We start from the raw sequence: 25,197 nt of genomic DNA, 5'->3' as shown, positions 1-25,197 counted from the left end.
CATGGATGGAACTAGAGTCCTGAGCTGTCCAAAAATTACTTAGCTGTACCACACTCTTCTTTATGGTGAGGGGGTGACTGTAAGTGTTGCTGCCAAAGAAAATGATTCTAAAAAAGAAAAAGAAGGGAGATCTAATCTATATAGAACTCACTGTGTGTCATACAAGCCTCAATTTCCCTCATTTTATAGCTGCGCCTACTGCAGACTGAAAAGGTTAGGTAATTGTCCCTGAAGGCTCCAAGTAGACACACGCTGTTCTCTAGAAAGCCAGCATGATGCTCAGTCAGAACACCGAGATATTTCCTTCTTTACCCAGCTCAACTGGAGAACTTGCTAGCGTTACCAAGAACTGTAGAGTGAAAGCCCCTTTTATTTTCCATTTGTTTAACACCCTTATATCCAACACATAAAACCTCCAGGACTTACCTGCTTTATTTTCAAACACATCCTTATTTTGGGGAGGGGGATACTAAAATGTATTTTGAAATTAAGTGAGAAAATCCTGCCAATCCCTTGGAATTTTACTTTGTGTGTTTTGAAAACCGTATTTGTAATAAAACAATAGTCTCAATTCAAGATATTTAATATGGAAGGTAAAGAGGGAGTTTATGAACAAAATACTTGAAATAGTAGTTGAGAATATGAGAATGCATATGACTTTTAAAATAATTGTATTTGAAATGCAACTTGTATACCATATGATTTATTCATTTAAAATGTCATATACCTTTGATTTTAGTAATTGAGTTGTTTAACTGTCATTCTATAAATTATAGAATTTTTCACCCTACAAGGAAACCTGTCTGTTAAGTCACCCTCTCCCTCACGCCAGATCTTCCTGCCCCTGGCAATCACTAATGCCCCTTATATTTATTTCTGTTGGTTGCTATTTTAAATACTTCACATGAGTGGAATCATTGTTGGTGACCTTTTTTGACTTATTTTTTCAATTAGCATAATAGTTTCATCATTAAAGAAATATAAAAGTATGCTTTTGAGAATTATCTACACCTATTACTTAAAAATGAACTATATGGAACTCAAGGCCAGTCTGAATAACTTGGTGAGTTCCTCTCTCAAAATAAAAAATATAAAAACAAAACGATAGGGACATAGTTCAGTGGTAGAATGTTTGCCTAGCATGCCTGAGGTCTCATGTTCGAGTCCAGTGTCATACCAACTACATAAAACAACTTCCTTAGATGCTGGCCACATGGAGAAACCAGTCAACTCTTGGATGGATTTGAATTTTGGTATTAGTTATGAATTAGTTTGCTCATTGCTTTGGAACAAAAGCCTTTGAAAACTAATGTCAAGAGTTCCTCATTACTTGAAGTAGTTGATTACGCTCCATTCAAGGTCACAGGGTTCACACTTAATGCTCCACCAACTTGAACCTGCTCATAGGCACCAGGGAGATTAGGACTGTGGATGGGTAGGTACAAGTCGTGTTGATTAGAATAAGAGATCCTTGATAGACCCAGTAGACCTGCATTAGGATAAGAAAAGCTTAAGGTAAGGCCCATAGAGGAATCCCAGAATCTAATTGTTTTCATTCTTTCAAACTTTATGGGTATGAATCAATACATAAAATAGACTTTTCAGAAGGCGGTTGGTCTGTAATTGCTTTTGTGATCTCCATGGAAACAGTATTCTCTGCTTTAGGCGAAATCTCCCTGGAGACAGAGCAAAGGCTCTTGACATCATGATCCCCATGGTGCAAAATGAAGGACAAGTTGCTTCCGATATGTATTGCCTCGTTGGCCGAATCTACAAAGACATGTTTTTGGATTCCAATTTCACTGACACTGACAGCAGGGACCATGGAGCATCTTGGTAAGATTGGAGGATGGGAACTATCTGTTCACTCCCAAAGTTCATGGTGCATGAAACTGTGCACAGAGGAGAGGGTGAAAGCTTTTTTCCTCTGTTCTTTTGATTCTAACTTTAGAGAATGATTTTATGAAATTCATTTTAACATGGAAGGGTAAGTTTACATACATTAGATGGAAAAAGTAAAGAGTACCATTTGATTTGAAATCTATACTATGAAAAGCAAAATATAATTTTGTGAGAAAAAATATAGAAGAATACCAAGAAATTTTGAAGGAGTATAAAAAGCATACAAGTTTGTGGATAAGTGGATAAGCAAGCTTAATATTTTAGAGATTTTAATTGTTCCAGCAGGGCTTATCACGTGATTTGATTTCTAAAGTTTATTTGAAAGAATAAAGGGCCAAGAATAGGCAAAGAGAACAGATGGAGGAATTTGCTCTACCAGACAATAAAGCTCACTACAAAAGTAAAATAATGAGATTGTAGTGCCGCTGTAGCCTGGCAAATGAAACACTGGAACAGAATGGTTTCTATGCCAGAGACTAGGTTTATGACAGGGTATGTGAAGCTAATGAGCAAGAGAAGAAATGCACATCAGTAGTGGTACTAGGAATGTTTGCCTGTCCAGAAAAGCAGTTGGCTCTCTATTTTATTTCCTATCTTATTTTATTTTGTTACTTTTTTTCTCGTGGTATGGAGGGATCAAACCCAGGGCCTTACTTACGGTAGGCAAGCCTAACCTAAAGCCAAGCCCAGAACCTCTTTCTTAAGCTCTGTGCCAAAATTTAATTCTAAGTGAGTTAAAAGATACACAACACACACACACACAATATATATATTAAGGAAAATACTTTTAGCATAAAACCTGTGGATTATGTTTATAGCTTTGAGTTAGGAATGAATTTCCTTTCTTTTTTTTTTTTTTTTTTTGGTTTTTCTTGAGACAGGGTTTCTCTGTGGCTTTAGAGGCTGTTCTGGAACTAGCTTTTGTGGACCAGGCTGATCTCGAACTCACAGAGATCCACCTGCCTCTGCCTCCGGAGTGCTGGGATTAAAGGCACGTGCCACTACCTCCCGGCTCAGGAATGAATTTCTTAAACAAGGCTTAAAAAATACTAAACAAACAAGCAAGAAGACCCCAAACAAAAAGTATGGACTGTGTTAAAATGTGCTGCTGTCCTTAGGGTTCTGGCTTTGGGACAGAACTGGGTGGCTTCTGTTGTTCTGATCTTCCTGCCCAAGGCAATTATAACTGTTGGGAAAAGTTAGCAAGCAGTGAAGAGTGACCAGAGGACAAGAACCCAGAGCGCTTCAGTAACTGACCCTTCCCCAGAGCCCTCTCTAGACTACAGGGCATGGGACAGTCGGGATTCAAATGGAAAATCTAGGACAGAGTTCCTAGGAGTAATCCTTGAATAATGAACATGCCACGGAGGGAGGAGACACAGAATCTGCATGCGAACTCCTTCTTGGCTGAGCCTTGGGTATGTGTGCACAGAGGGAAACCAAAGAAGCCTCCAAGTAACGTGGCTGCTGGAAGACTATAGAGCTGCACAGAACTTTCAGCCGCTGCCCACTGCAGAGGAGACAGAGTTTTGAGTTCGAGGTCCCTGGGTTAGAGAATGGCAAACTTCCCACTGAAACACTAAAAGCCAAGCCTTGGGGGGAAGGAAGTATGGCATATTAGGACCACCACAGAATTGTTGTAATAAAACGAAAAGCAAACCTCCACATGCTAAGAAACATCGCTAATCTATTCCATTTGCCTCATGACCTGTGGTGGTTTGAGAATGACCCCCTAGGCTTGTATATCAAAATGCCTACTTACCAGGGAGAGGAACTGTTTGAGAAGGATTGGAAGGGTTAGGAGGTGTGGCCTTGTTAGAGTAGATGTGGCCTTGCTGGAGGAAGTGTGTCACTTAGAGTATGCTTTGAAGTTTCCAAAGCCCACACCAGAGGTTGTGCTCTCTCTCTTTCTGTGTGTCTCTGTCTCTCTCTGCCTGCTGTCTATGGAGCAGCATGTAACCCTCTCAGCTATTGCTCTAGCACCATGCCTGTCTACTTCTTAGCATGATGATCGTGGACTAAATCTCTAAGATTATGAGCAAGCCCCCAGTTAAATGCTTTCTTTTATAAGACTGGTCTTGGTCATGGTATTTCTTCAGAGCACTAAAACAGTAACTAAGGCAGAAATTGGTACTGGGAACTGGGCTATTGCTGACCATATTGTTGTTGGAGGAATGTGGATTTGGGACGTGGACTAGAAAAGTGGTTGAACAGTTTAATGGGGGCACTTAGTGAGCCATCCTAGTAGGAGCATGAAAGGTAGTAGTGCTAAGGGTGATCTGGACTATGCAAATCTGGCTCAAGAGGTTTCAGAGGGGATGAATGTCAGCAGCTGGCCTAGAGGCCATTCTTGTGGTATTTTGGCAAAGACTGTGGTTGCTTTTTGCCCTTGTTCTAAAAACATGCCTGAGGCCAAATTCAAGAGTTTTGGATTAATATCATTGGCAGAGGAGATGTTAAGACAACCTAGCATTGACTGTGACTGTGTCACATGGTTATGATCACCCTTATGCAGATCTACAATAGAAAGGAACAGAGAGAAATACAAAATGTACAGTGTGAGGAGAAGAAGAGCACCAGAAGAGGTAATGTTGCAGCCAAGTCTTGTGTTCAAGGAGATAAACAGATTAAAGAAAAGCCTGGTGCTAAACGGAAGAAAGGGAGTGGTACCTCAGGGCAAGACCCCATCCAACTAATTCTGCAGCCCATGAAAGGAGAAGGTCAGTGGACACTTCCTAGGCTTAAACAATGGAAGGTTTAGAAAGGAGGTCGGTGGACGACGACTTCCCAGGCTTAAACAATGGAAGGTTTACGCAGTGTATTCAAGGAGTGGGGTAGGCTCCAGCCCTAGCAAGCAGAATTTAGCAGCTTTGGCCTAGTTATTTTGACGTTAGAGTGAAGGAGTATTAGGAGTAAAAGGGCTGTGGACTTCCTCCACTGGTTGAGGAAACTGAGGCCAGATGTGTGTCGGGGAGTCCCTGCATGGATGCCTGGAGAGACAATTGTGAGAAGCTGTGAACGTAAAGCCTGGATTGGGTTGGATATCCCAAGGTGTTGGAGATGCCAGATCCCTGGGATACCTGCCAAGGCAAGCTGCTGACAGGATGTGGAACCATCCCAAAAGAGAGAAATGTGTTGCAGTCGAAAAGCTGGAAGGAGATTGTAAGAGTCGCCTAATCCAGAATTAGGAGTTTACCCTGCTGAGTTTCAGCTTGCTTTGGTCCAGTATTTCCTCACTACACTCTCTTACTCCCTTTTGTGCTGGTTTTCATGGTCTGTGAATTCAAGTGCATCAGTCCCAGGAACAGAGGAAATGTTTCCTCTCTTGAGAATGGCAGTTTGGGCTACTGAGAGACTCTTTAAGGTAGTGTTAAGTTCACTCAAGGAAAGCAGAGATTATTCTGTCTTCTTTTGGTCTGGTTTCAGTTTTGCTCATTTCTTCTTTATGTTTCCTGTTTAGTCCAAGATCAACCATCATCGGGAAAGCTTTGTGGTCAAGGTCTTGAGAGCCAGCCAAAGATGGCTGTGCTCTTATGATTTCATTCTAAGACACCTTAGAGTTTTTTTAGTAAGACTAGGAAAGTCAGTACACTCAATGAAAGACCTTAGGAACTGATCTTCTGTCACTACTGATTTAGTTAGTGATGGGGAAATGTCACTTCACCAGAGTGCCTGCCCACAGCTTACTTTGAGAATTGTCATATCCGCTTATCCTGCTAGGACTGACCCTGTTTTAAACGGATTGTCTTTTAATGCATACACATTATCTAGCTGTTGCATTTTCTTACTGTTTCAATCCATTTTGTAGGGTGTGCTCCTTTCTCAATAGCACTTAGCTTCACCTTGCTTTCTGTTAGAGCAGAGAATGAAACCTGCCCCACTGGGGTGCTGGCAGTAAGGGGTACCGCTACCGAATGAATACCTCATCAGATGTGCCCAGTATTCCACCTGCCCTGGGATCCCCATCCCAGCCTGATGTCTCAGCTGACTTCTTTCTTGAGTCATAATCATCTGTGTCTTCGCTCGCCCATTGCAGGTGCTGGGATTTAAAAAAATGCAGCGTCATTGCAAGCAGTCAGTCCCTCAGCCTTGAGTCATAGCCTCAGCCGTTCGTGCTTGTTTGAATAAACCGTGGTCCCTGCACCGTAGAAAGCTTAAGGGCAAGAACTTCAACCCAGCAGAAAAGGCCCCCAGCAGTTGTGATGACACTGTTCCTGCCCATGGTAGAAGGTGAAGGTTCCATGCTCCTCTATGCATACCCCCTGATGCAAGAGGTTCTGCGCGGCATCCTCTTACTGCCCTTCAGTGTGCGCTGTTTTCTGAGGATTTCAGTTGGGGATTCAGAATGTAAAAATAGAAAATCAGAAACAGATATTTTTGTTTTCTTTTAATTTTCCACAATATGATTTGACATTGCAATAGACTTTGGCTTTTAAATGCGATATGACGTGAACAAGAAGATTGGAGTGAATCCATATATTCATTCCGATTCTGACTGAAGCATTCAAAAAGAAAAGATTGTTTAACATGTTTTTCATGGTCATCGGCTTAGTTATTTTGTTCATTGAAGCCATTGAGCTTGACTGGAATGATGGTACTACATTCATGTCTTGGTATTCATGGGGAATTAGTTGCAAGACACCCAAGGATCAAAGTCCATGGGCATTCAAGTCCTTAAAATGGTGTGGTAATTGCATATAACCTATGTAAGCAGTCCTTCCATATTCCTGACTTGTCTCCACTACTTATGATGCCTGATACAATGCAACTTCTATCTTCATAGCTGTTTTACTGTTTACAGAATAATGACAAGAAAATAACTACTAATTAAGTATAGAGACAATATTTTATTAAATATTTTCAGCCTAACATGTGTTGAATATTGGAATGGGGAACCCATGGATATAGAAGTTCAGTTGTATTTTTATACTTAAATTTTTATAATATAGGTTAATATTGCAAAATAATGTGTTTGTGTGTGTGTATACAAATATATGCGAGTAGCAGTCAGAGGACAATCTTGAGTGTCATTCTTAAAGTGCTGTCGTTTTTCTTTTCTTTTTCCTCCCTCTCTCCCTCCCTCCCTCCCTGGTCTTTAGCTCATCCAGTAGTCTAGGTTGACTGGCCAGTGAGCTTCAGGCATCTGCCTGAATCTACTTCCCCAGTGCTGGGATTTATCTTTGTGTGATTAGACCACGGTTTACTTTTAGTTTATGAAAAGGGCATCCTTTTTAAAAAATCATAGGTGCTAAGTAAATCAAGAAAGACAGCCATGGTACCATGTTGGAGGATGTTGGAGCTAGTGAAAGAGACAGTGGGCTGAGAGACAGAGACTGAAGTAGGACGGATGGCCAGCTCTGAGTTGACCTGGTACTGAGACTCAGGAGCTTTGACAACCTCTGACGTGGCAGTTTTCACAGTTGGAAATGGTCCAAGGAAATGAGAACAGATCACCATGTCACAGAGGTAATAATTGTCGGGATTCTCAACCATACTCATTTAAAAACCTCATCCATAAAGAAAACTATGAAATAGTCACACTGGATTCTTATGTGGCACAATAGCTTAGAACACTGTCTTGCTTGTGTCTTTGAGCATACATTTGAGCTCTCTGGGATTTCATCTAATTCCCTCTCACTAAATGACATTGCTATAGAACTGATAATTCTTGGAGAATCATAGATTTGTGCTTCTTATGTAACTCCATTGGGATTTGTGCATCTGATGTTAATTCTTTGGTTAGTGTATTTTTTATTTGTTCTTTCCAATGAAGCTGTTGTTGAAATGGGACTCGGATGTGCTAGATTTGCCAGTTCAGAAACTAGTTTCTCAGATCAGAAGCCCTGGGTGGCTGGTAGAAGCATTTAGCTATTTCTTGAGTAGGATATTAGCTGGTGGAACAACCACGGCTGTTTTTCTGTAACCACAATGCAATTGTTGTCCTAGCCAATTAATAACGGCAGCCTCTTTGACATCAATAATTGTTGGAAGATCGAAACATTCTACTTTTTTTTTTGTTTTCATTATCTCTTGGCAAAGGGGCAAAAAGACCAAAATATTTTGACAAAAGTACAATGTGTGAAAGCTACTCCTACACTGATCTTGGGAATATAAATTGACCTTTCTGAGATGTGGTTTGGCATTGTGGATATAGAGCTCTGAAATAATTCATGTTCTTTGATGGAGTTATGTCATCTGGAACATATCCTAAAGAAACAGTGGACGCAAAGCAAAGATTTGCATACAGTAACATCCACTACAGTGAATTTGTGATAACAAGAAATAAGAAACCTAAATATTAACAAAAAGGAATTTTTAAAAATGAAGGGTAGCATTCAAAGTTGTGGGGCTGTGTGTGTGTGTGTGTGTGTTGCTTGTTTTGTTGGTGGTGATACAAAGTATATCTTAAAAGAAATTTACTACCTTAACCAGTTTTGAGAATGCAGTCCACCAGCAATGAGTACATTTGTGTCATTGTGTGTCTCGTCACCATAACCCATCCACAAACCTCTCTCCATCTCCCAAAACTGAAACTCTGCACCCATTAAATAACTTCCATTCCTCCCTTATCTGAGCCCCTGGGAATCACTACTCTACTTCCTGTTTCTGTGAAGCAACTGGAGGTACCTCATATTTGCTTTGTGATTATGGCAACTGACTTACCATCTTGTTTTCAACGTTTATGAATGTGATACCTGTGCCAGCATTTCTTTCCTTTGAAGGCTGAATCATAGTTCTTCATATGTATATATCACATTTTTTCACCCATCTACAAACATGTTGGTTCTCCTATATTTTGCAGATTGTAAACAATGCTGCTATGAATATTGCTATACAGATGTCTTTTTTGAGACCCCAATTTCAGTTCTTTTGTTATATACACACTCAGAAAAAAATTGTGACTTTGGAAAAATGTTTCTTGTGACATGTATCATGATATATCAAATTAAAAGGTAGATTTTAAAACAGCATGGTTTTTATCTTTTCAGGAAAAAAAGATTTGTATAAATGGATGAAAGAAATAGTATTGGGGGCTTTTTAAAATTTTTGTTCTGAAATTTGTATTATAAGGAATGAGTGCATGCACAGTTGGAATTAGGGAGTGCTATCCCCTGGTCAGCATGGCACTTCAACAGGCAACTCAACACTCATTTCCTACATGTGCTGTTCTGTTTTGCCTTTGAAATTTTCCTGGGTGATAATTTCAGAAGTCTGTCTACAGACGCGAAGGAGCATGAAATTATAATTTAACTACCCATGTGTCACCAGGAGAATTACAGTTGTTATGTCACAAACAAAGAGAAGTGACAGCTAAATGGAACTTGAGTCCAGCTTCTCCTGGCTGGAATGCAGGCACTCTTCAGCCAGAAATAATCAAGTCAAGAATACTTGTTTGTACTCGATAGTTGTTGACCATCTCAGCCAAGATGAAAACATGAACAGTCTTTTTTATGAAAATACTACTCACTTTACAATCAAAGGTTTCCTCTTTCATAGTCAGTCAACCAACTGTGCTAATCCAAGGAAGCTTTTGAAACAATTCTGTTACTTTGAAAGCATAGCTGAGAAGTGATTCATTTTAAATGTAATTACAATGTAACTGCATTTAGATGCAAAATATTGCTTCTGAACTGAACGTAGTACAATGCATTGGCTCCCTTTCAACAAATATTTAGTGCTAAAATATAAAAAGTGACAGGAATGGTAACTTCATGCTATTATTCAAATATTATTGGCATTCTCTAAACATGTGAAGGCTTTGTTCCGTCTCTAAATTGTTTTGTTTTTTCCCCCAAATGAAGTTGTATTGATTTGGTTTCTGTCGCTGTGATATGGTGAGACCAGAAGCAGGTTTGAGGAGCAAAGGGTCCATCATCGAGGGAAGCCAAGTTAGGACGTCTAGGGGGAAACCCGGGGCAGGAGTTGAATGAAGCAGAAACCACAGAGAAATGATGCTTGCTGGCTGGTTTCCCCTGCTTGCCCAGCTGGCTTCCTCACACAGCCAAGGACCATCTGCCTAGGGATGGTGCCTCCCAGAATGGTCTGGGTCCTCCTGCATCAATTAACTACTAGAGAAAAGCCTCATGGACACGCCCACAGGCCAGTATGGTGCAGGCATTTCCTCCGTTGAGGTTTCCTCTTCCTGGGTGCTGGTGTTTTCATCAGCTTTTGAATATTTTTATCCACATCTTGAGCTATTTCTTGTGTTACATGTCCACTTTCATTTCTTGTGGGCATATAAGAGCACATGTTAGGCTTTTAAAGTAGGTCCCATATGTCCCCTGTGCCTTTTTCTTTTTCCTTTTTTATTTCTTCCTCTGCTTCATTTTAAATACTGCATCCACTGTTTTGTGTTTGTTATCAATTTGCTTATTTCAGCAAAACTACCTACTGTTGTGTTTAGTGTGCTTTTAAGCCCATTTTTATTTTCATGCTTGGAGTACGTTAGGTCCAGATTATTAGATATTTTTAATACTCCAACTCTGTGTAAAAGGGTTGGTCTTTTCTTTCACTGTGCTCGTCTTTTCCTGTTTTCTTTGCCTTGTGTAGTCATTTTAAAGTCTGCATCTTAGATACACCATAGATTGTGATGTATCAGCGTTTCTTGCTGGTGTTGACTCTTCGTTAGTGGTTCACTTGCTTGACTCTTTGCATGCTTCATAATTCTTCGTTATGCATCAGGCATCCTGCATTCCAGAATTATTAGGACAAAAAAGTCATATTGTTTTCTCTTGCAGAGCATGTAGGTCCAGAAGCTGCTGATGTCAGCAAATGAGGCTGAGTTGAACTCTGTCTGAGTTCAGTTTGGGTTGACCTAACCTACCTGTTTTGTCTTTTTCTTGACTGTGATCATCTTTAACTTTTGACAGAGAGCCTGGAAGATCTACCTCTTAATCCCTTTAAACACTATGGGAGATTTCTTGTCCACACTTTGGGGTTTGGGATTTAGCTTTTCATTCTTCAGCTCCAAACTTTAGTAAATTTCTTATCTATTTATTCAGTGTGTTATGTGTGTAGTGTATATGCATGTTCATGTGTCAGTATCTGTGCCTTCAGATGTATATGTACATGTGTGCATGTGTGAAGGCTAGAGGACACCATAGGGTATTTTCCTCAATCTTTTTCCAGCGTATGTTTTAAACAGCATCTCTCAATGCATGTGGAACTCACTGATTCACCTAACCAGCCTGGCTAACAAGGTCCAGGTATCCACTTGTTTCCACTGTCCAGTACATGTGTGCTGTCACCACTCCCTAGCACTGGGGTTAGACATGGGTGCTGCTACCATTCCCTAGTACTGGGGTTACACATGTATGCTGCCACACCCAGATTTGTATATGGCTGCTGGGAATCCAAACTCAGATTTTCATGCTTGCGGAGACATCTTCCCAACTCCAGAAATATCTGTATAGAGTGATACTCTTTATGTATTTATTCTAGGCTCCTTTTCCTAATGAGTCTTTAACTTAGTGGGACTTGAATATTACCGGTTTTCACTTTGTCATCCCAGGCATGCCCCACCCTAGACTCCTATAGAAGGCAGCCCATCCTTCAGTGTGTGTGCTCTGGGAAAACGTTAGCCTTATTGTCCGAGGTTCCTTCATGTTTCCGACTTGCACAATTATCGAGCACTCCACTAGTTTCATTTCTCCCAAACAGACCTTCAGAAAGGCAGACTATCTCTGCTTACACCAAGACCAGCCTGACCTCCCTCATGGCCAACAGCAATCCAGTTCTTCTTAGAGTAATCCATTCCCTAGAATTGTGTTTTATTTCACTTTACAGATGTGCAAATTTCACCTCTTTTTTTTGAAGGACATCACTTTTTAATTGAAAAAATGTTTTTTCATACTATTATATTCTGATCACAGTTTCTCCTTCTCCAACTCTTCTTGGATCCCCCTGACCTCCCCACCCACCCAAATTCCACCTCCTTTCTTTTTATCTCTCTTTAGAAAACAAACATAAAGACATAATTAAAAATAAAAGAGAGAGCAAACATAGGAAACACACAAGTGCTCCATAGCGAAACGAATTGGAAACCAGAAACAAGCAAAAGGCCATTGAGGCAAACACTGTCCAAACAAAGTGTCTTAGCATTACTATTGCTGTGCTGAAACAAAGTGTCTTAGCATTACTATTGCTGTGCTGAAACAAAGTGTCTTAGCATTACTATTGCTGTGCTGAAACAAAGTGTTTTAGCGTTACTATTGCTGTGCTGAAACAAAGTGTCTTAGCGTTACTATTGCTGTGCTGAAACAAAGTGTCTTAGCGTTACTATTGCTGTGCTGAAACAAAGTGTTTTAGCATTACTATTGCTGTGATGAAACACTATAACCAAAAGCAACTTGGGGGGAAAGAGTTTATTTCTGTCACCATTCCATATAACGGTCCATCAACAAAAGTAGTGAGGGCAGGAACCCACTCAGAGCAGGAACCTGGAGCCAGGAGCTGATACAGAGGCATGGAGGGGTACTTAAAGGTACAAAGACCTTTAAGACATAAATGAGAGTAAGTTATGATTTCCCTTGGTGTGACCTGGTTTTCCATTTAGAATGGAAATATCTGTATTTGAAAAGAGATATAAATATTTTGCATAGTCAAAATTTCCTCCTATAGTCTGCAAATAATTTATCTAATAGAGCCAAATGATGAAGATTAATAACTGTGTTGGTGTTGGTTTGTATTTAGACATTTTTTCTCCTTAAAAGCAAGCCTATTAAGGAAGACATAGGATCTTCAACATTCAGAAAGATGTGCTTTTGTTTAATGTTTAACTTATTTTAAATTATAAGAAATATTAAGAACATATAAAAGCTAAGAGTATAAATATACTACTCTTCCTAGCGCCACAGTTTTAATATTCCTGTCTTTCATTTATGATTTAAATAGTATAACTTCTATAATGTACTTTTCCTTATGTAATCCTTTTTAAAAATGTATCTTCAAATGGCCATTTATTAGGAATTTAGTCTATGTTTTCTTCATTCCAATTTTCATTTGTCCATCTCAAGCAGATTATACTGGGGACAAGAGTGTTTGTTTTTACTTTTCTTCTTTGTATTCAAAAGAAATAACAATCAGTGTCATTGCATGCTTAATATTGCATGTGTGGGATCCCTTATATGGCCCCTTGGATGTGTTACCTTGAAAATTGCAACAGATGTGCAAACATTGGTCCTTTTGAGTGTGGGTGTGCTTTCCAAGCTTGGAGATCGGGCTCAAGATCATTTGGAGAATGTTCCAGCCAGAATTACTGTACAACAGCATGACCTTGAACTTTGTAAATTTCCTCCTGTCATTGACATTTTGTCATTGTTCCTATCACTTACATGGAAGCCATCCTTTCAGGGTGATACTACAAAAAAAGACAGAAAAAAAGTGTTCAGAGTTTTCATTTTCAAAATGTATACATTACTGGTAGACGGGGAAGACAAAATTTTAAAGACATGGAGTCACTAGGTAGAGGATGAGTCAACTATTGGAATTAGAGGGGCTGGGGAGTCAAGGATATGAAGTTACTTAAGCATTAACTCCTAAACAGCACACTAGACTCTGGGGTGGGAGCCAATGGAATATTTTTTTTTGCTTGGGCACTGGAGTTATGCAAACAGAGGTTACTGCACACCCAGGGTTTTATGATTGAGAAAGTAAACTTGTGCATTTCTCCCCCATAGGTTCAAAAAGGCGTTTGAGTCTGAGCCAACACTACAGTCAGGAATTAATTACGCAGTCCTCCTGCTGGCCGCTGGGCACCAATTTGAATCCTCCTTTGAGCTTCGGAAAGTTGGTAACTGCAGCTTGATATTTTTAAAGGGAATTAAGAAATTCGACCCAGAGTGGCTGCAACAGAGAAGACACTTGTGGTTTTTATTATATCTAATCTAAATCTGGTTGGGGGAGTGCTAGTAGATCTTCTGGATCAGAATTTCTTACTATTGTAAGAATTCTAGTATTAGGATATAATTCATATTTTTACTTGGTTCTTATTGTTACAACTCAAACTTATATTGAAGGTACATGTTCTCCATTCAGTCCCTGGTCCAGTTAGTTTTGTGAATGTCAGGCATGTGTAAGATCCTGTGTTCCTGGTGCTTTCAAAAGAAAACAAAAGGCAGACAGACTACTGGAGTTGGTGCTGCACACCTATAAGCCCAGCACTTGGGAAGTGGAGGTTTAGAGGACCAAGAGTTTGTGAACATCATCGACCACATAGTGAATTCAAGAATTGCCTGGGATACAAGAGTCTCAAGACAATAAAAATAAAATGGGAGGAAGGGAAGGAAGAAAAGAGAGAGGGAGGGAGGGAGGGAGGAATGGAGGGAGGGAGGGAGGGAGGAAGGGAAGCTAGCTAACTGGGTAACTTCTAGTTTGTTTGTTTTTTTTTTTTTTGCTCCAAACACAGTTTCCCCTGTGATTTCCTGGTGGTGTGGGTGAAACCTACAAATCCCCGAGAATAACAGTAAAGTAGCTGACACCATTTGTGGTAGCTGGCCCCCTCAGAGACCAGTTTGAATTGTTGCCCTTGAGAGAATGTGCCTGTCACTCCCCTATCTGTAGCACTGTTTCATCTGCTGGCCTTCTTTAGAAATTTAACGAAATTAGTATTCACATCTTTGTGAATCAGTTTGGAGTGATGGTTTCAATTTAGGTTTTGGTAGCATTTTTTTTATTGTAAGTTTCTAGATCCTAGAGTATCTTCTGTGGTAACCACATCTTGTTCTGGTGAATGGGTTAGCCCCTCCTTAGAGACCTTCCCAGCTCTTGGAGGAATTATTACCATGGTCACAGACGTCTTGGGCCTTATTTTTCACAAGAGAAAAAACACTTATGTTAATTAAATTATTCATTATGAAAGAAAATTTTCTATTATTTTTAACTTGAAAGTGGTTTAAGTATCTCTAAGGAAAAATAAATCCCATGCTTTTTAAAAGCATCACCTGAGAAGGGCTTTTAAAATTTCCATCATGTACTGTTGTAAGATATTTTTGAGGGTAAACAGAGTCCCAGGCTCAAGGAATGATAAAATCTAACGATCGTCACTGGGTTGCACTGCTGCTAAAGCACCAAGCTCTAGTTGGCATTATGTGTTAGTTGGATCATTCACCTTTTGTCTAAAGTCAAGTGAAATGATTTTTTGGTTGATAACTAAAACAGGAAAAATGAACATCAATTTGTGCCTTTTATAAATGATTCTGAAATGTTGCATCTTGATGTAAAAACTCTCCCGTAATCGGAACTCCCTCTAGATCAGTGATCTGAACATATTGTTGCTGCTCTCTGGAACACAGATGAAGTTTAGTTGGAGCCCTTCAACCCTTCTGGCACTCCACACTGATTTGCATCTATAGGTCGAGCTGTAATAGGGGTTTGGAAATGTACTTACTCTCGGTTTCATTGTTAAGTGGTTTATAGATGAGGGAAGTCAACACACTGACGTTGGGAGAACTGTAACGTAGCTTCACAAAGTAAACACTATTTTATTCCAAGAAGAACTCAGAACATATGTTGAACAAGCATTTAAAAACATGAGGTTGACTTTAAGTTTTTGGAAATTGGGCTGGGGAGATAACTCATTTGGAAAAGTATATGCTGTGGGATCAGGAAAACTTGATTTTTGACAACACCCACAATCACCCCTGGCCCCCAGCCCACATAAGAAAGCTTGATGAGATGGGCCACTTGCAGTCATCTTCGCTGGAGAGGTAGGTGCAATTCCTGGGGCTCCCTGTCCAGACAGCCTACCCTACTTGGTTAGCTCTAGGCCAGCAATAGACCCTATCTCAAAAATAAACAAATACTAAGATTAACGGCACGTAGGGAACCACACTAGAAGTTTACCGGTGGCCTCCATATATACGCATGTATGCACACAGACCCACCCACGCACACACGTATGCAATCTCCTCACACACAGGGACATGCACACACAAAAAATTAAATTATTTAAATTTGGAAATTTCACCATGTATCAAGACTTACAATTGAACTTGATGGTGAATTTTAGCTGTTGTACCAGCTAAGTTTTAAGGTTATGTAATACTACCATGTAAATTATACACCTGCATTAAATGATACTTAACTTTCTAGGGTATACTTCATTCAGTCATAAATTATACCAATCAAAAATGGGTTGACCTAAAATTAATTTTAATATAGTAAGATTAGATTATCTGTATTTTCAAGAAAAATTGTTTGGGCAAATAAATAAATAAGCTAACATAACAATATGAAATAGTATGCAAGAAAAAGAAAGTTAATAGCATGTTTGGTATATTTTAAAGCTACAATTGTATTTATTCCATTAATTTTCTAATCAAAAAATTAAATTTACATCTTCTTCCATTCATTGTGTTGGTACCCTAAAGCATATGAATTAGTCTGAATTACTAAGTTATTATAATAATCACATTTGTCCTTATGATATCCTTTCTTTGCTTTTTAATGAAGCAAAAATTAAAATTGAAGTATAGTAAGAAAATCACTAAATTTTAACCTTCCCAAATTAATTATCTTATGTTTGAAATCGTTAAGAAATAATTCTTTTTGTTTGTTTGTTTGTTTGTTATTTTGTTTTTTGGGACAGGGTTTCTCTGTATTGTTTTGGAGGCTGTCCTGGAACTCGCTCTGTAGCCCAGGCTGGCCTCGAACTCACAGAGATCCGCCTGTCTCTGCCTCCCGAGTGCTGGGATTAAAGGAGTGCGCCACCACTGCCTGGCAAGAAATAATTCTTAACTGTCATGTTTATGGCCAAAAATTCTACTAGTCCATTTTCTGTTGTTGTAACAAAATAACAGAGGTTGGATACTTTACTTAGACCACAAGTTTGCAGGTTGAAAAGTACAAGGTCAGGCGCTCCACCGATGTGGTCCCTTGGCTGTATCCCATTATGGTGGATGTCAAGAGTGAACAGTTGCATGATGATATAGGGATATTATAGGTATGATTCAGTGACTAGAATTGCTCTATCTTGTGTAACAACTCACTCTCATAGGAACTGATGAAGGCCCCTATTGATCCCTTCTGGGACCATGAGGACAGTGACTCCAGTGAGCTAACCACCCAACCATGCTCTATTTATTAAAGGTCCCAATATTTCCCAATACGACTATACTAAGCCCCGAGCTTCTAGTACATGAACCTTAGAGACAAACGTTCAAGCCATGTCCAAACCATCCTACTTATAGTTATGGGTTTGTTTAAGGTTATAGTAATTGTTTCATAAGTCTTAACTTTTGGATAATAACTGATGACTCAACTACTTAGAATTAGTATTTAACACACAGGACCACATCTTAAATCTTCTTTCTACTTTAAGCTTCAAAGACTAAAATTAATATTCTAACATTAAAAATAGTTTCTCACGCTGGGCGGTGGTGGCGCACGCCTTTAATCCCAGCACTCAGGAGGCAGAGGCAGGCGGATCTCTGTGAGTTTGAGGCCAGGCTGGTCCGGCAGCCTCCAGAACAATACAGAGAAACCCTGTCTTGTAAAATTAAAAAAAAAAAAGTTTCTCACATGCTATGTGGAATTTTTAAAATGTGATACATTTTATGAAGAGTCAGAATTATAGTTGTGGGTTCATATCAATAATGATGGTGTAGGAAATAGAACCCTGTGTTTGGGAATGAGATGAATTACTATGTTAAACGCATTTTCTCTGAGCATTAAAAAAGACAGAACAGGGACCGGACTATAGCTCAGGTTGGCATCATGCTTGCCTGGTACTCAGGAAGTCCTGGGTTCAGTCCCCAGCAACATGACCAGGGCCTGGTGGCCACACCTGTAATCCCAGCACCCAAGAATGGAGGCAGGAAGACGAGAAGGTCAAGGCCACCCTTAGCTGTAAAGAGAACCCTGTCCACCCCACCTAAACACAACAACAAAAAAACTGAACCGGAATAAACAAAACCTCAAAGCAAAATAAAAATGATGGAATATGATAAATTTATTACTGAATATAAAATCCATGTGTCCATAAAGATAAGAAAAAATAAAACAAAAAACAAACTCATTGCCAACCACAAAGAACTCCCTTGTCCATTATGAGTTGGCCATCATCTCAGAAAATCAGACCTTGGTACTCTGGTTTACCCATCCTGAAGGTCTTCTCCATTGGAAGACAATCATATACAGTTTTACTCCCAAGGAGGACACATTCTTCTGGAGAATCCTGGGTAATAAAGTAGAAAGAAGGTTAAGTTGATAATAACAGTGATGACTTGACAGTATACTGCGGCAGGATTTTCAGTTAGAACCAAAATCACTAAGTGAAGACCCTTATTTAGAAAGCAGACATCATGCCATATTTATATATATCTGAGCTATCCCCTGATGAAACTGCTCATCACAAAGGAGATGTGTGTGCATTAATGTGCTACACAGACATACATGTAGGCAGGACACCTATACACATAGTAAATAAGTAAATTGATAAATCTTAAAAAAAGAAACTTGTCTACAGAAAGGAAGGATGTTGCAAAGTCACCAAACTAACATCACTATTTTGAATGGTTACCATTGTTACATGTTTCTTTGATGTAACACAGAGTGTCCCTTGTGAAATATTCTCACCAGAAATGTTTAACTGGAAGCTTTAGGTCCAATATCCATTTAGAAGAAATCATGAGATATAATGAAGTAAGTTAGGCATTACTATGGAATGCCAGTGGGCAGGTCCAGCATGCAAGGATCTATAAGACAGAATCTCTGCTTTGGGGAGAAAATAAATAAATCTTGTCATAGGAAATAAAAAGCATGGTTGGGTTAGGTAGATTAAAAGATATTTGGAGTTATGAACACCAAATGTAATTGAAGGACCATTTATTGGACTGGGGTTATGAAAAAAACCTATGGGGGACATTTAGGTTATAATTAGAGGATGTATTTGAGTCAGGACAAACTAATATATAACACTAGGGGTTAATTAATTGTTCTGATGGAGAAAGATTTATACGAGAATTGTTTATGTTCCTTATAATCTGTGAACATGATATATCTGTGATTTAGTTTGAAAGGTTCAGCAAAAATAATCAAGAAACTGGAACAAAATGTTAACAGTTGTTACAAAACTGGTCGTTCATTGTAGTACATATGTTTGTATGTGTGCATACACACATGTGTGTCTGTTTTGCTTCTCTGTGTGTGTTGGACATTGTGCATGCTAAGTCAATGCTCTACTACTGAGTTACACTGCTAGTCCCTTACTATAGTATGTTTTCTAATTGTATACATTTTTAATTCTTCATAATAGGAAACCAAAATGAAAGAATCTAATCTCAGCATTTTAGGAAGCTTCCAGATCTCTCTGGACTTTGTTCTCCACATTGCAAAGGGAAATATTTCCTTGCTTATTTTGTTGTGTGGATTGAAAGAGTCAGCATTTTTAACATGCTCAGTGCTAGGCAACTAATGAGAGTTTGGTCGGAGCTCTGTGTCCTCATTTTTCCATTAAAAGAGCCTTGAATTTAGTCACAGCCACCAGGTGAAAATATGATGATAAAACCTATACCACTGAAAACTCCTCAGTACTTGCAAGCCAACCGGTTCTAATGAGAGCTGTGTTAAGTTTCAGACTACATAAGCAGGCAGTTCAATGAAAGAAACAGTGGGAAGTTATTTGAAACAACAAGAATACAATACCTATTGCTTATAACCTAAGCCAAAAAAGTTCTACATATAAGAGATTTACTCTGTTGGTAAGGACCTGGTAAAATTACATTTGGTGTAGTTACATCAGCACTCATACATAAAGACCTTTAAAAATGTTCCAGTGGCACACACCTGCCCCCAGCATCTAGGAAATAAAGCCTAGAACCTAGTATAATACTTCTGAAGCTCTACCCTATGAAAATATGCTAAATACAGATATTCTTTTATGTACTAAGATCCATAATGTATAAGTGCACAAGAAAAAGAAAGGTTTCCTAAATATAAAAACATTAGAGGAACTGGGAGATGGCTCAGTCAGTAAAGTACCTTCCTTGCAAACACGAGAACCTGAGTCCTACATTAAATAACATACAAATAAAAATAAGCTGGGAATGGTGGCACATGCCTTTAATCCCAGGACTCAGGAAGCAGAGGCAGTTGTATCTCTGAGTTTGAGACCATGTTCATGGTGTCACGGTCATATGGCAGATTTATGCCATGGTTAAAGCCAGATATCACTACCGAAGAATGACGTTCTAGATTTTTTTTTAATAAATACTGAATTTTATTGTAACTATTAGGGGTTGGGGGGTGTTGTCTGTCTGTTGTTTTACATCTAAACATTCCCATAGTCACTATTTGAAAGTTTGACAGCAGGACTCTCTGTTAGATCCTCACTGTACTTCTTATTTCTCTGGAAGTATAACAAAATAAAAACTTGTTCATTTTCAACCAGGTTTGATAGATACATTTTAGTGTCTCATTTTTCCTTCCTATATGTCAAGATCGAATAGCTGTGATGTTTTTACATAGTTTGCATAGGCAGGTGCAACTAGTTCCAACTTAAGAAATTTTTTGGTGGCAAAGCTGTTGTCTTTTTAAGTTATCCTCACAAAATATGAAGATCATCCAACTGCTCATTTTCCCCTGAAAGTAAATTATATAATAATATGTAACTTAAAATTTAAAGGTTATTTTGTTTTAGTTATAATTTTCCCTTTGAAAAATTATAACTCTCACAAAATATAAAATAGACATAGGTAAGTGATTTTTTTTTCTTTTCTTATTTAAATTAGAAACAAGCTTGTTTCACATGTCAATCCCAGCTCCCTCTCCCTCCCATCCTCTCCCACCCGCTACCAACACCCCCAACACCCCACCCAATCCCCACTCCAAGCCCCAGGGAGGCTGAGGCCATCCATGGGGGATCTTCAGAGTCTGTCATTTCATCCTGGGCAGGGCCTAGGCCCTCCCCCAAGTGTCCAGACTGAGAGAGCATGCCTCAATGTGTAATGAGCACCCGAAGTCCATTTGTATGCCAGGGATAAATACTGGTCTACTACCCAAGGCCCATAGATTGCCAAGGCCTCCTCACTGACACCCAAATTTAGGGGGTCTCAATCAGCCTCATGCTGGCCTCTCAGCCATCAATCAGTCTGGAGTCCAAGAGCTCCCCCAACCAACTCTTTGTTACATTGATTCTTTGTATTGTTTTCCTAGTTTCTACTTTATTGATTTCAGCCCTCAATTTGATTATTTCCTGGCATCTACTCCTCCTGGGTGCGTTTGCTTCTTTTTGTTCTAGAGCTTTCAATTGTGTTGTTAATTCTCTAGTGTGACTATTCTCCAGTTTCTTCATGTGGGTACTTAGTGCTATGAACTTTCCTCTTAGCACTGCTTTCAAAGTGTTCCATAAGTTTGGGTATGTTGTGTCTTCATTCTCACTGAATTCTAGGAAGTCTTTAATTTTCTTTTTTTATTTCTTCTTTGACCCAGAAATGGTGCAGTTGCACATTATTCAATTTCCATGACTTTGTAGGGTTTCTGCAGTTTGTGTTGTTTCTGAATTCTAACTTTAAATCATGGTGGTCTAATAAGATACATGGAGTTATTCCAATCTTTTTGTATCTGTTGGAGTTTGCTATGTTTCCAAGTATGTGGTCGAATTTTGAGAAGGTTCCATGTGGTGCTGAGAAGAAGGTATATTCTTTGGTGTTTGGATGGAATGTTCTGTAGATGTCTGTTACACCCAATTGGGTCATAACCTTTATTAGTTCCTTTGTTTCTTCATTAAGTTCCTATCTGATAGTCCTGTCTAGTGGTGAGAGTGGGGTATTGAAGTCTCCCACTAGAAGTATGTGAGGTTTTATGTGTGATCTGAGTTTTAGTAATGTTTCTTTTACAAACGTGGATGCCTTTGTATTTGGGGCATAAATGTTCAGAATTGAGACTTCATCTTGGTAAATTTCACCTGTGATGAGTATGAAATGACCTCCTTCATCTCTTTTGATTGATTTTAGTTTAAAGTCTAATTTGTTAGATATTAGAATTGCTACCCCAACTTGTTTCTTGGGTCCATTTGATTGGAAGATCTTTTCCTAACCCTTAACTCTGAGGTAACATCTGTCTTTGAAGCTGAGGTGTGCTTCTTGTATGCAGCAGAAGGATGGATTCTGTCTTCGAATCCATTCTCTTAGCCTGTGTCTTTTTATGGGTGAGTTAAGACCACTAATATTGAGGGATATTAATGACCATTGATTGTTCATTCTTGCTTGTTTTGAAATTGTTGGTGGTGATGGAATTGTGTGTGGATTTCCATCCCTTTTTTTCTTTGGCTGTTGGTAAAGTGGGATTATCTATTGCCTATGTTTTTCTGGTTGTAGTTAACTTCCTTGGGTTGGAGTTTTCCTTCCATAAATTTCTGTAGGGCTCAGTTAGTGGATATGTATTTTTTAAATCTGGTTTTCTCATGGAATATCTTGTTTTCTCCATCTATAGTGATTGAAAGCTTTGCTGGGTATAGTAGTCCTGGCTGGCATCTGTGGTCTCTTAGTGTTGGTAGAATATCTAGCCAGGACCGAAGTAAGATATGATTCTCATAGATTTGCCTTTATATGTTATATGATCTTTTTCTTTAGCTGTGCTTAATAGTCTTTCTTTATTCTGTGTGTTTGGAGTTTTGATTGTTATGTGGCGAGTGAACTTTTTTTGTGGTCCACTCTATTTGGTGTTCCATAGGCTTCTTGTACTTTCATTGGCATGTTTTTATTTAGGTTGGGAAAGTTTTCTTCTGTGATTTTGTTGAATATGTTTTCTGCCCCTTTGAGTTGGGTTTCTTCACCTTCTATACCTATTATTCTTAGATTTGGTCTTTTCACGGTGTCCCATATTTCCTGGATATTTTGTGTTAGGGATTTATTGGACTTGAGATTTTCTTTTGTCCATGAATCTATTTCTCCTAGTGTATCTTCAACGCCTGAGATTCTGTCTTCCATCTCTTGTATTCTCTTGGCTATGTTTGCATCTGTAGTACCTGACCGTTTGCCCAGTTTTTCTATTTCCAGCCTTCCTTCAGTCTATGTTTTTTTTATTGTCTCTATTTCAGCTTTCAACCCTTGTACTGTTTGAATTGTTTCTTGCAATTTTTGCTTTGTCTTTTCCTCCATTTCTTGTATTTATTGGTTTGTTTTTTTTCTTCCATCTCTTTAAGGAATTTTCTCATATCCTCTTTGAGGGTCTGTATCATTTTCATGATGCTGTTTTTCAGGTCATTCTCTTCTGCTTCAAGTGCATTGGGATGCTCAGGTCTTACTGGTATAGCGTCTCTAGACTCTGACAGTGTCATATTTGTTTTTCCGTTGCTGAGTGTGTTTTTATATTGTCTCCTTTTATTTTTATTTTGTTTTTGTTTTTTTCTGACAGGGTTTCTCTGTATTGATTTTGAGGCAGTCCTGGAACTTGCTCTGTAGTCTAGACTGGCCTCGAACTCACAGAGATCCGCCTGCCTCTGCCTCCCGAGTACTGGGATTAGAGGGGTGCGCCATCAAAGCCCCATCTCCTTCTCATCCCTTCTTCCAGTGGGTGCAGAAGGAGTCTCTTCCTCTCCTGGTGGGTACGGGACCAGGGTTCCCTTTCGGTGGGTGCAAGCAGGTCCAATACTCTGGTGATTCTCCTCTTCCCGTGGATGGAGGCGGTTCCAGTGCCAGAGCCTTGACAATCTCAGGGTAGGCTGGATGGGAATCACAGTGCACAGTCCCCAGGTCTTAGCTGGTTGCGTGCAGGGCCCAGGAAGGTGTCCAGGAAACAGGCCCAGGCTTACCTAGTCCAGTGGGTGGAGAGAGACTAGGATGCTGGCAGTCTCTGTGTACATTGGCTCCTGTTGGGTTGGGAACCACAGTGGCAGTCCCCTGGCCTCAGCTGGTTGCATGCAGGGCCAAAGATAAATTATTTTATCTAAACCATTTAATGTGGAACCCTTAAATAAGACTCTATGTTTGGGCTGTGCGGTGGTGCATGCCTTTAGTCTCAGCACTCGGGAAGCAGAGGCAGGAGGCTCTCTGTGAGTTCAAGGCCAGCCTGGCCTATAGAGTAAGTTCCAGGGCATCCAGGGCTACACAGAGAAACCTTGTCTCGGAAAAAAAGAAAAATTATATGTCTGAGTTAAAGAATGTTTAAGAAGTAATAAATGGTTTAACAAGAAATATTAGGGTATGATTTCTACACTTGGTTTTCTTTGAAGCTGGTTTATGTTCCAACAGGTCACAAGTCCACTAGACAGGAATTATTTGTACAATAACTGGACAAAAATTTGCAAGTTAATAGGTAAACCTCTATTAATGTACCTTTAATAAGCAATAAATGTACTTTCCTTGAGTGGTCTTCTGCCCCTGTAACCTGTTACAATATGTCCTACACTTTTAAATATCAAGACTAAAGTTTTGGTGATGCTGGGAATTGAACTCAGAATCTTATACATACTTCACATGTGCTCTAGCACTGAGCTGTTCCCTTACCCCACACTCTTTTCTCCTCTTCTTGCTCTATGACAATCTGATTACGTTGCCCAGGCTGGTCTGGAACTCCCTCTGTAGCCCAGGCAAACATCCAACTTTTGGTGCCTTAGCTGCCTCCACAGAAGCTAGCACTATAGCATGTGTAACTAGATCTGGTTTCCAATAATTTTCATGGTAATGGAAACTAGTAGTGTTAAGAAATTCTACAAGGATATATATCTTAAGCAAATCAATAATACAAGACAGTTGTAATAAAATGTAAGGAGTGTGGATGGGCAAATTATGTTGAGCAAAGTTGGAATATTCACATTATTTCATTAAGGCTTGTTAGACTGTAACAGTCACAGGATGGGTATATAACTGTAGAATGCTTGCTTCTCATGTGCAAGTCATGTATAATGAAGAAAAATTGGTGCCTCTAAAGCGACAGCACTATCTAGAGTCTGGCTTGATAGGTCCATTAGTGATAATATAATATATATGTATGTATATGCAAGCTATACACACAAATACATTAGTATTTCAGTTTCTTAATAGGTTTTCAGCCTACAAAACACAACAAAATTCCCTTTCCAGTTATTTCATAAACCATGGTATAACAAGACAAGAAAGGGGTTTACCCTACAGTGTGCTGGATTTTCTCATCTTATATACAGATACATGAAAATTCTAGACTGTGGAACATAAATGATTGTTGGGTTTTTCAGTTAAAGATAATTTTGGCTGGGGCTGGAGAGATGGCTCATCAGTTAAGGACACTTGTTTCTCTTGCAGAGGACCCAGGTTCAATTCCAAGCACTCACACTATGGCTCAGAGCCGTCCATAATTCCACTTGCAGGGACACCCTCT

General features: G+C 39.3%; 1 protein-coding gene across 1 annotated transcript in view; it reads left to right on the top strand.

The window, feature by feature from the left end:
* The window catches only part of Map3k5 (mitogen-activated protein kinase kinase kinase 5), a 188,731-nt gene that overhangs the window by 79,188 nt on the left and 84,346 nt on the right, over positions 1–25,197 (top strand). The window contains exons 7-8 of the mRNA XM_005065835.4: positions 1,666–1,836; positions 13,581–13,693. Coding sequence (XP_005065892.1) covers positions 1,666–1,836; positions 13,581–13,693 — 284 coding nt within the window. The remainder of the gene's footprint in view (positions 1–1,665; positions 1,837–13,580; positions 13,694–25,197) is intronic.

Source organism: Mesocricetus auratus, unplaced genomic scaffold (genome assembly GCF_017639785.1).
Source record: "Mesocricetus auratus isolate SY011 unplaced genomic scaffold, BCM_Maur_2.0 Super-Scaffold_100018, whole genome shotgun sequence".
NCBI classification, from domain to species: Eukaryota; Metazoa; Chordata; class Mammalia; order Rodentia; family Cricetidae; genus Mesocricetus; species Mesocricetus auratus.
The sequence above is the reverse complement of the archived record's forward strand: the minus strand, read 5'-3'. Positions and strand labels throughout refer to the sequence as shown.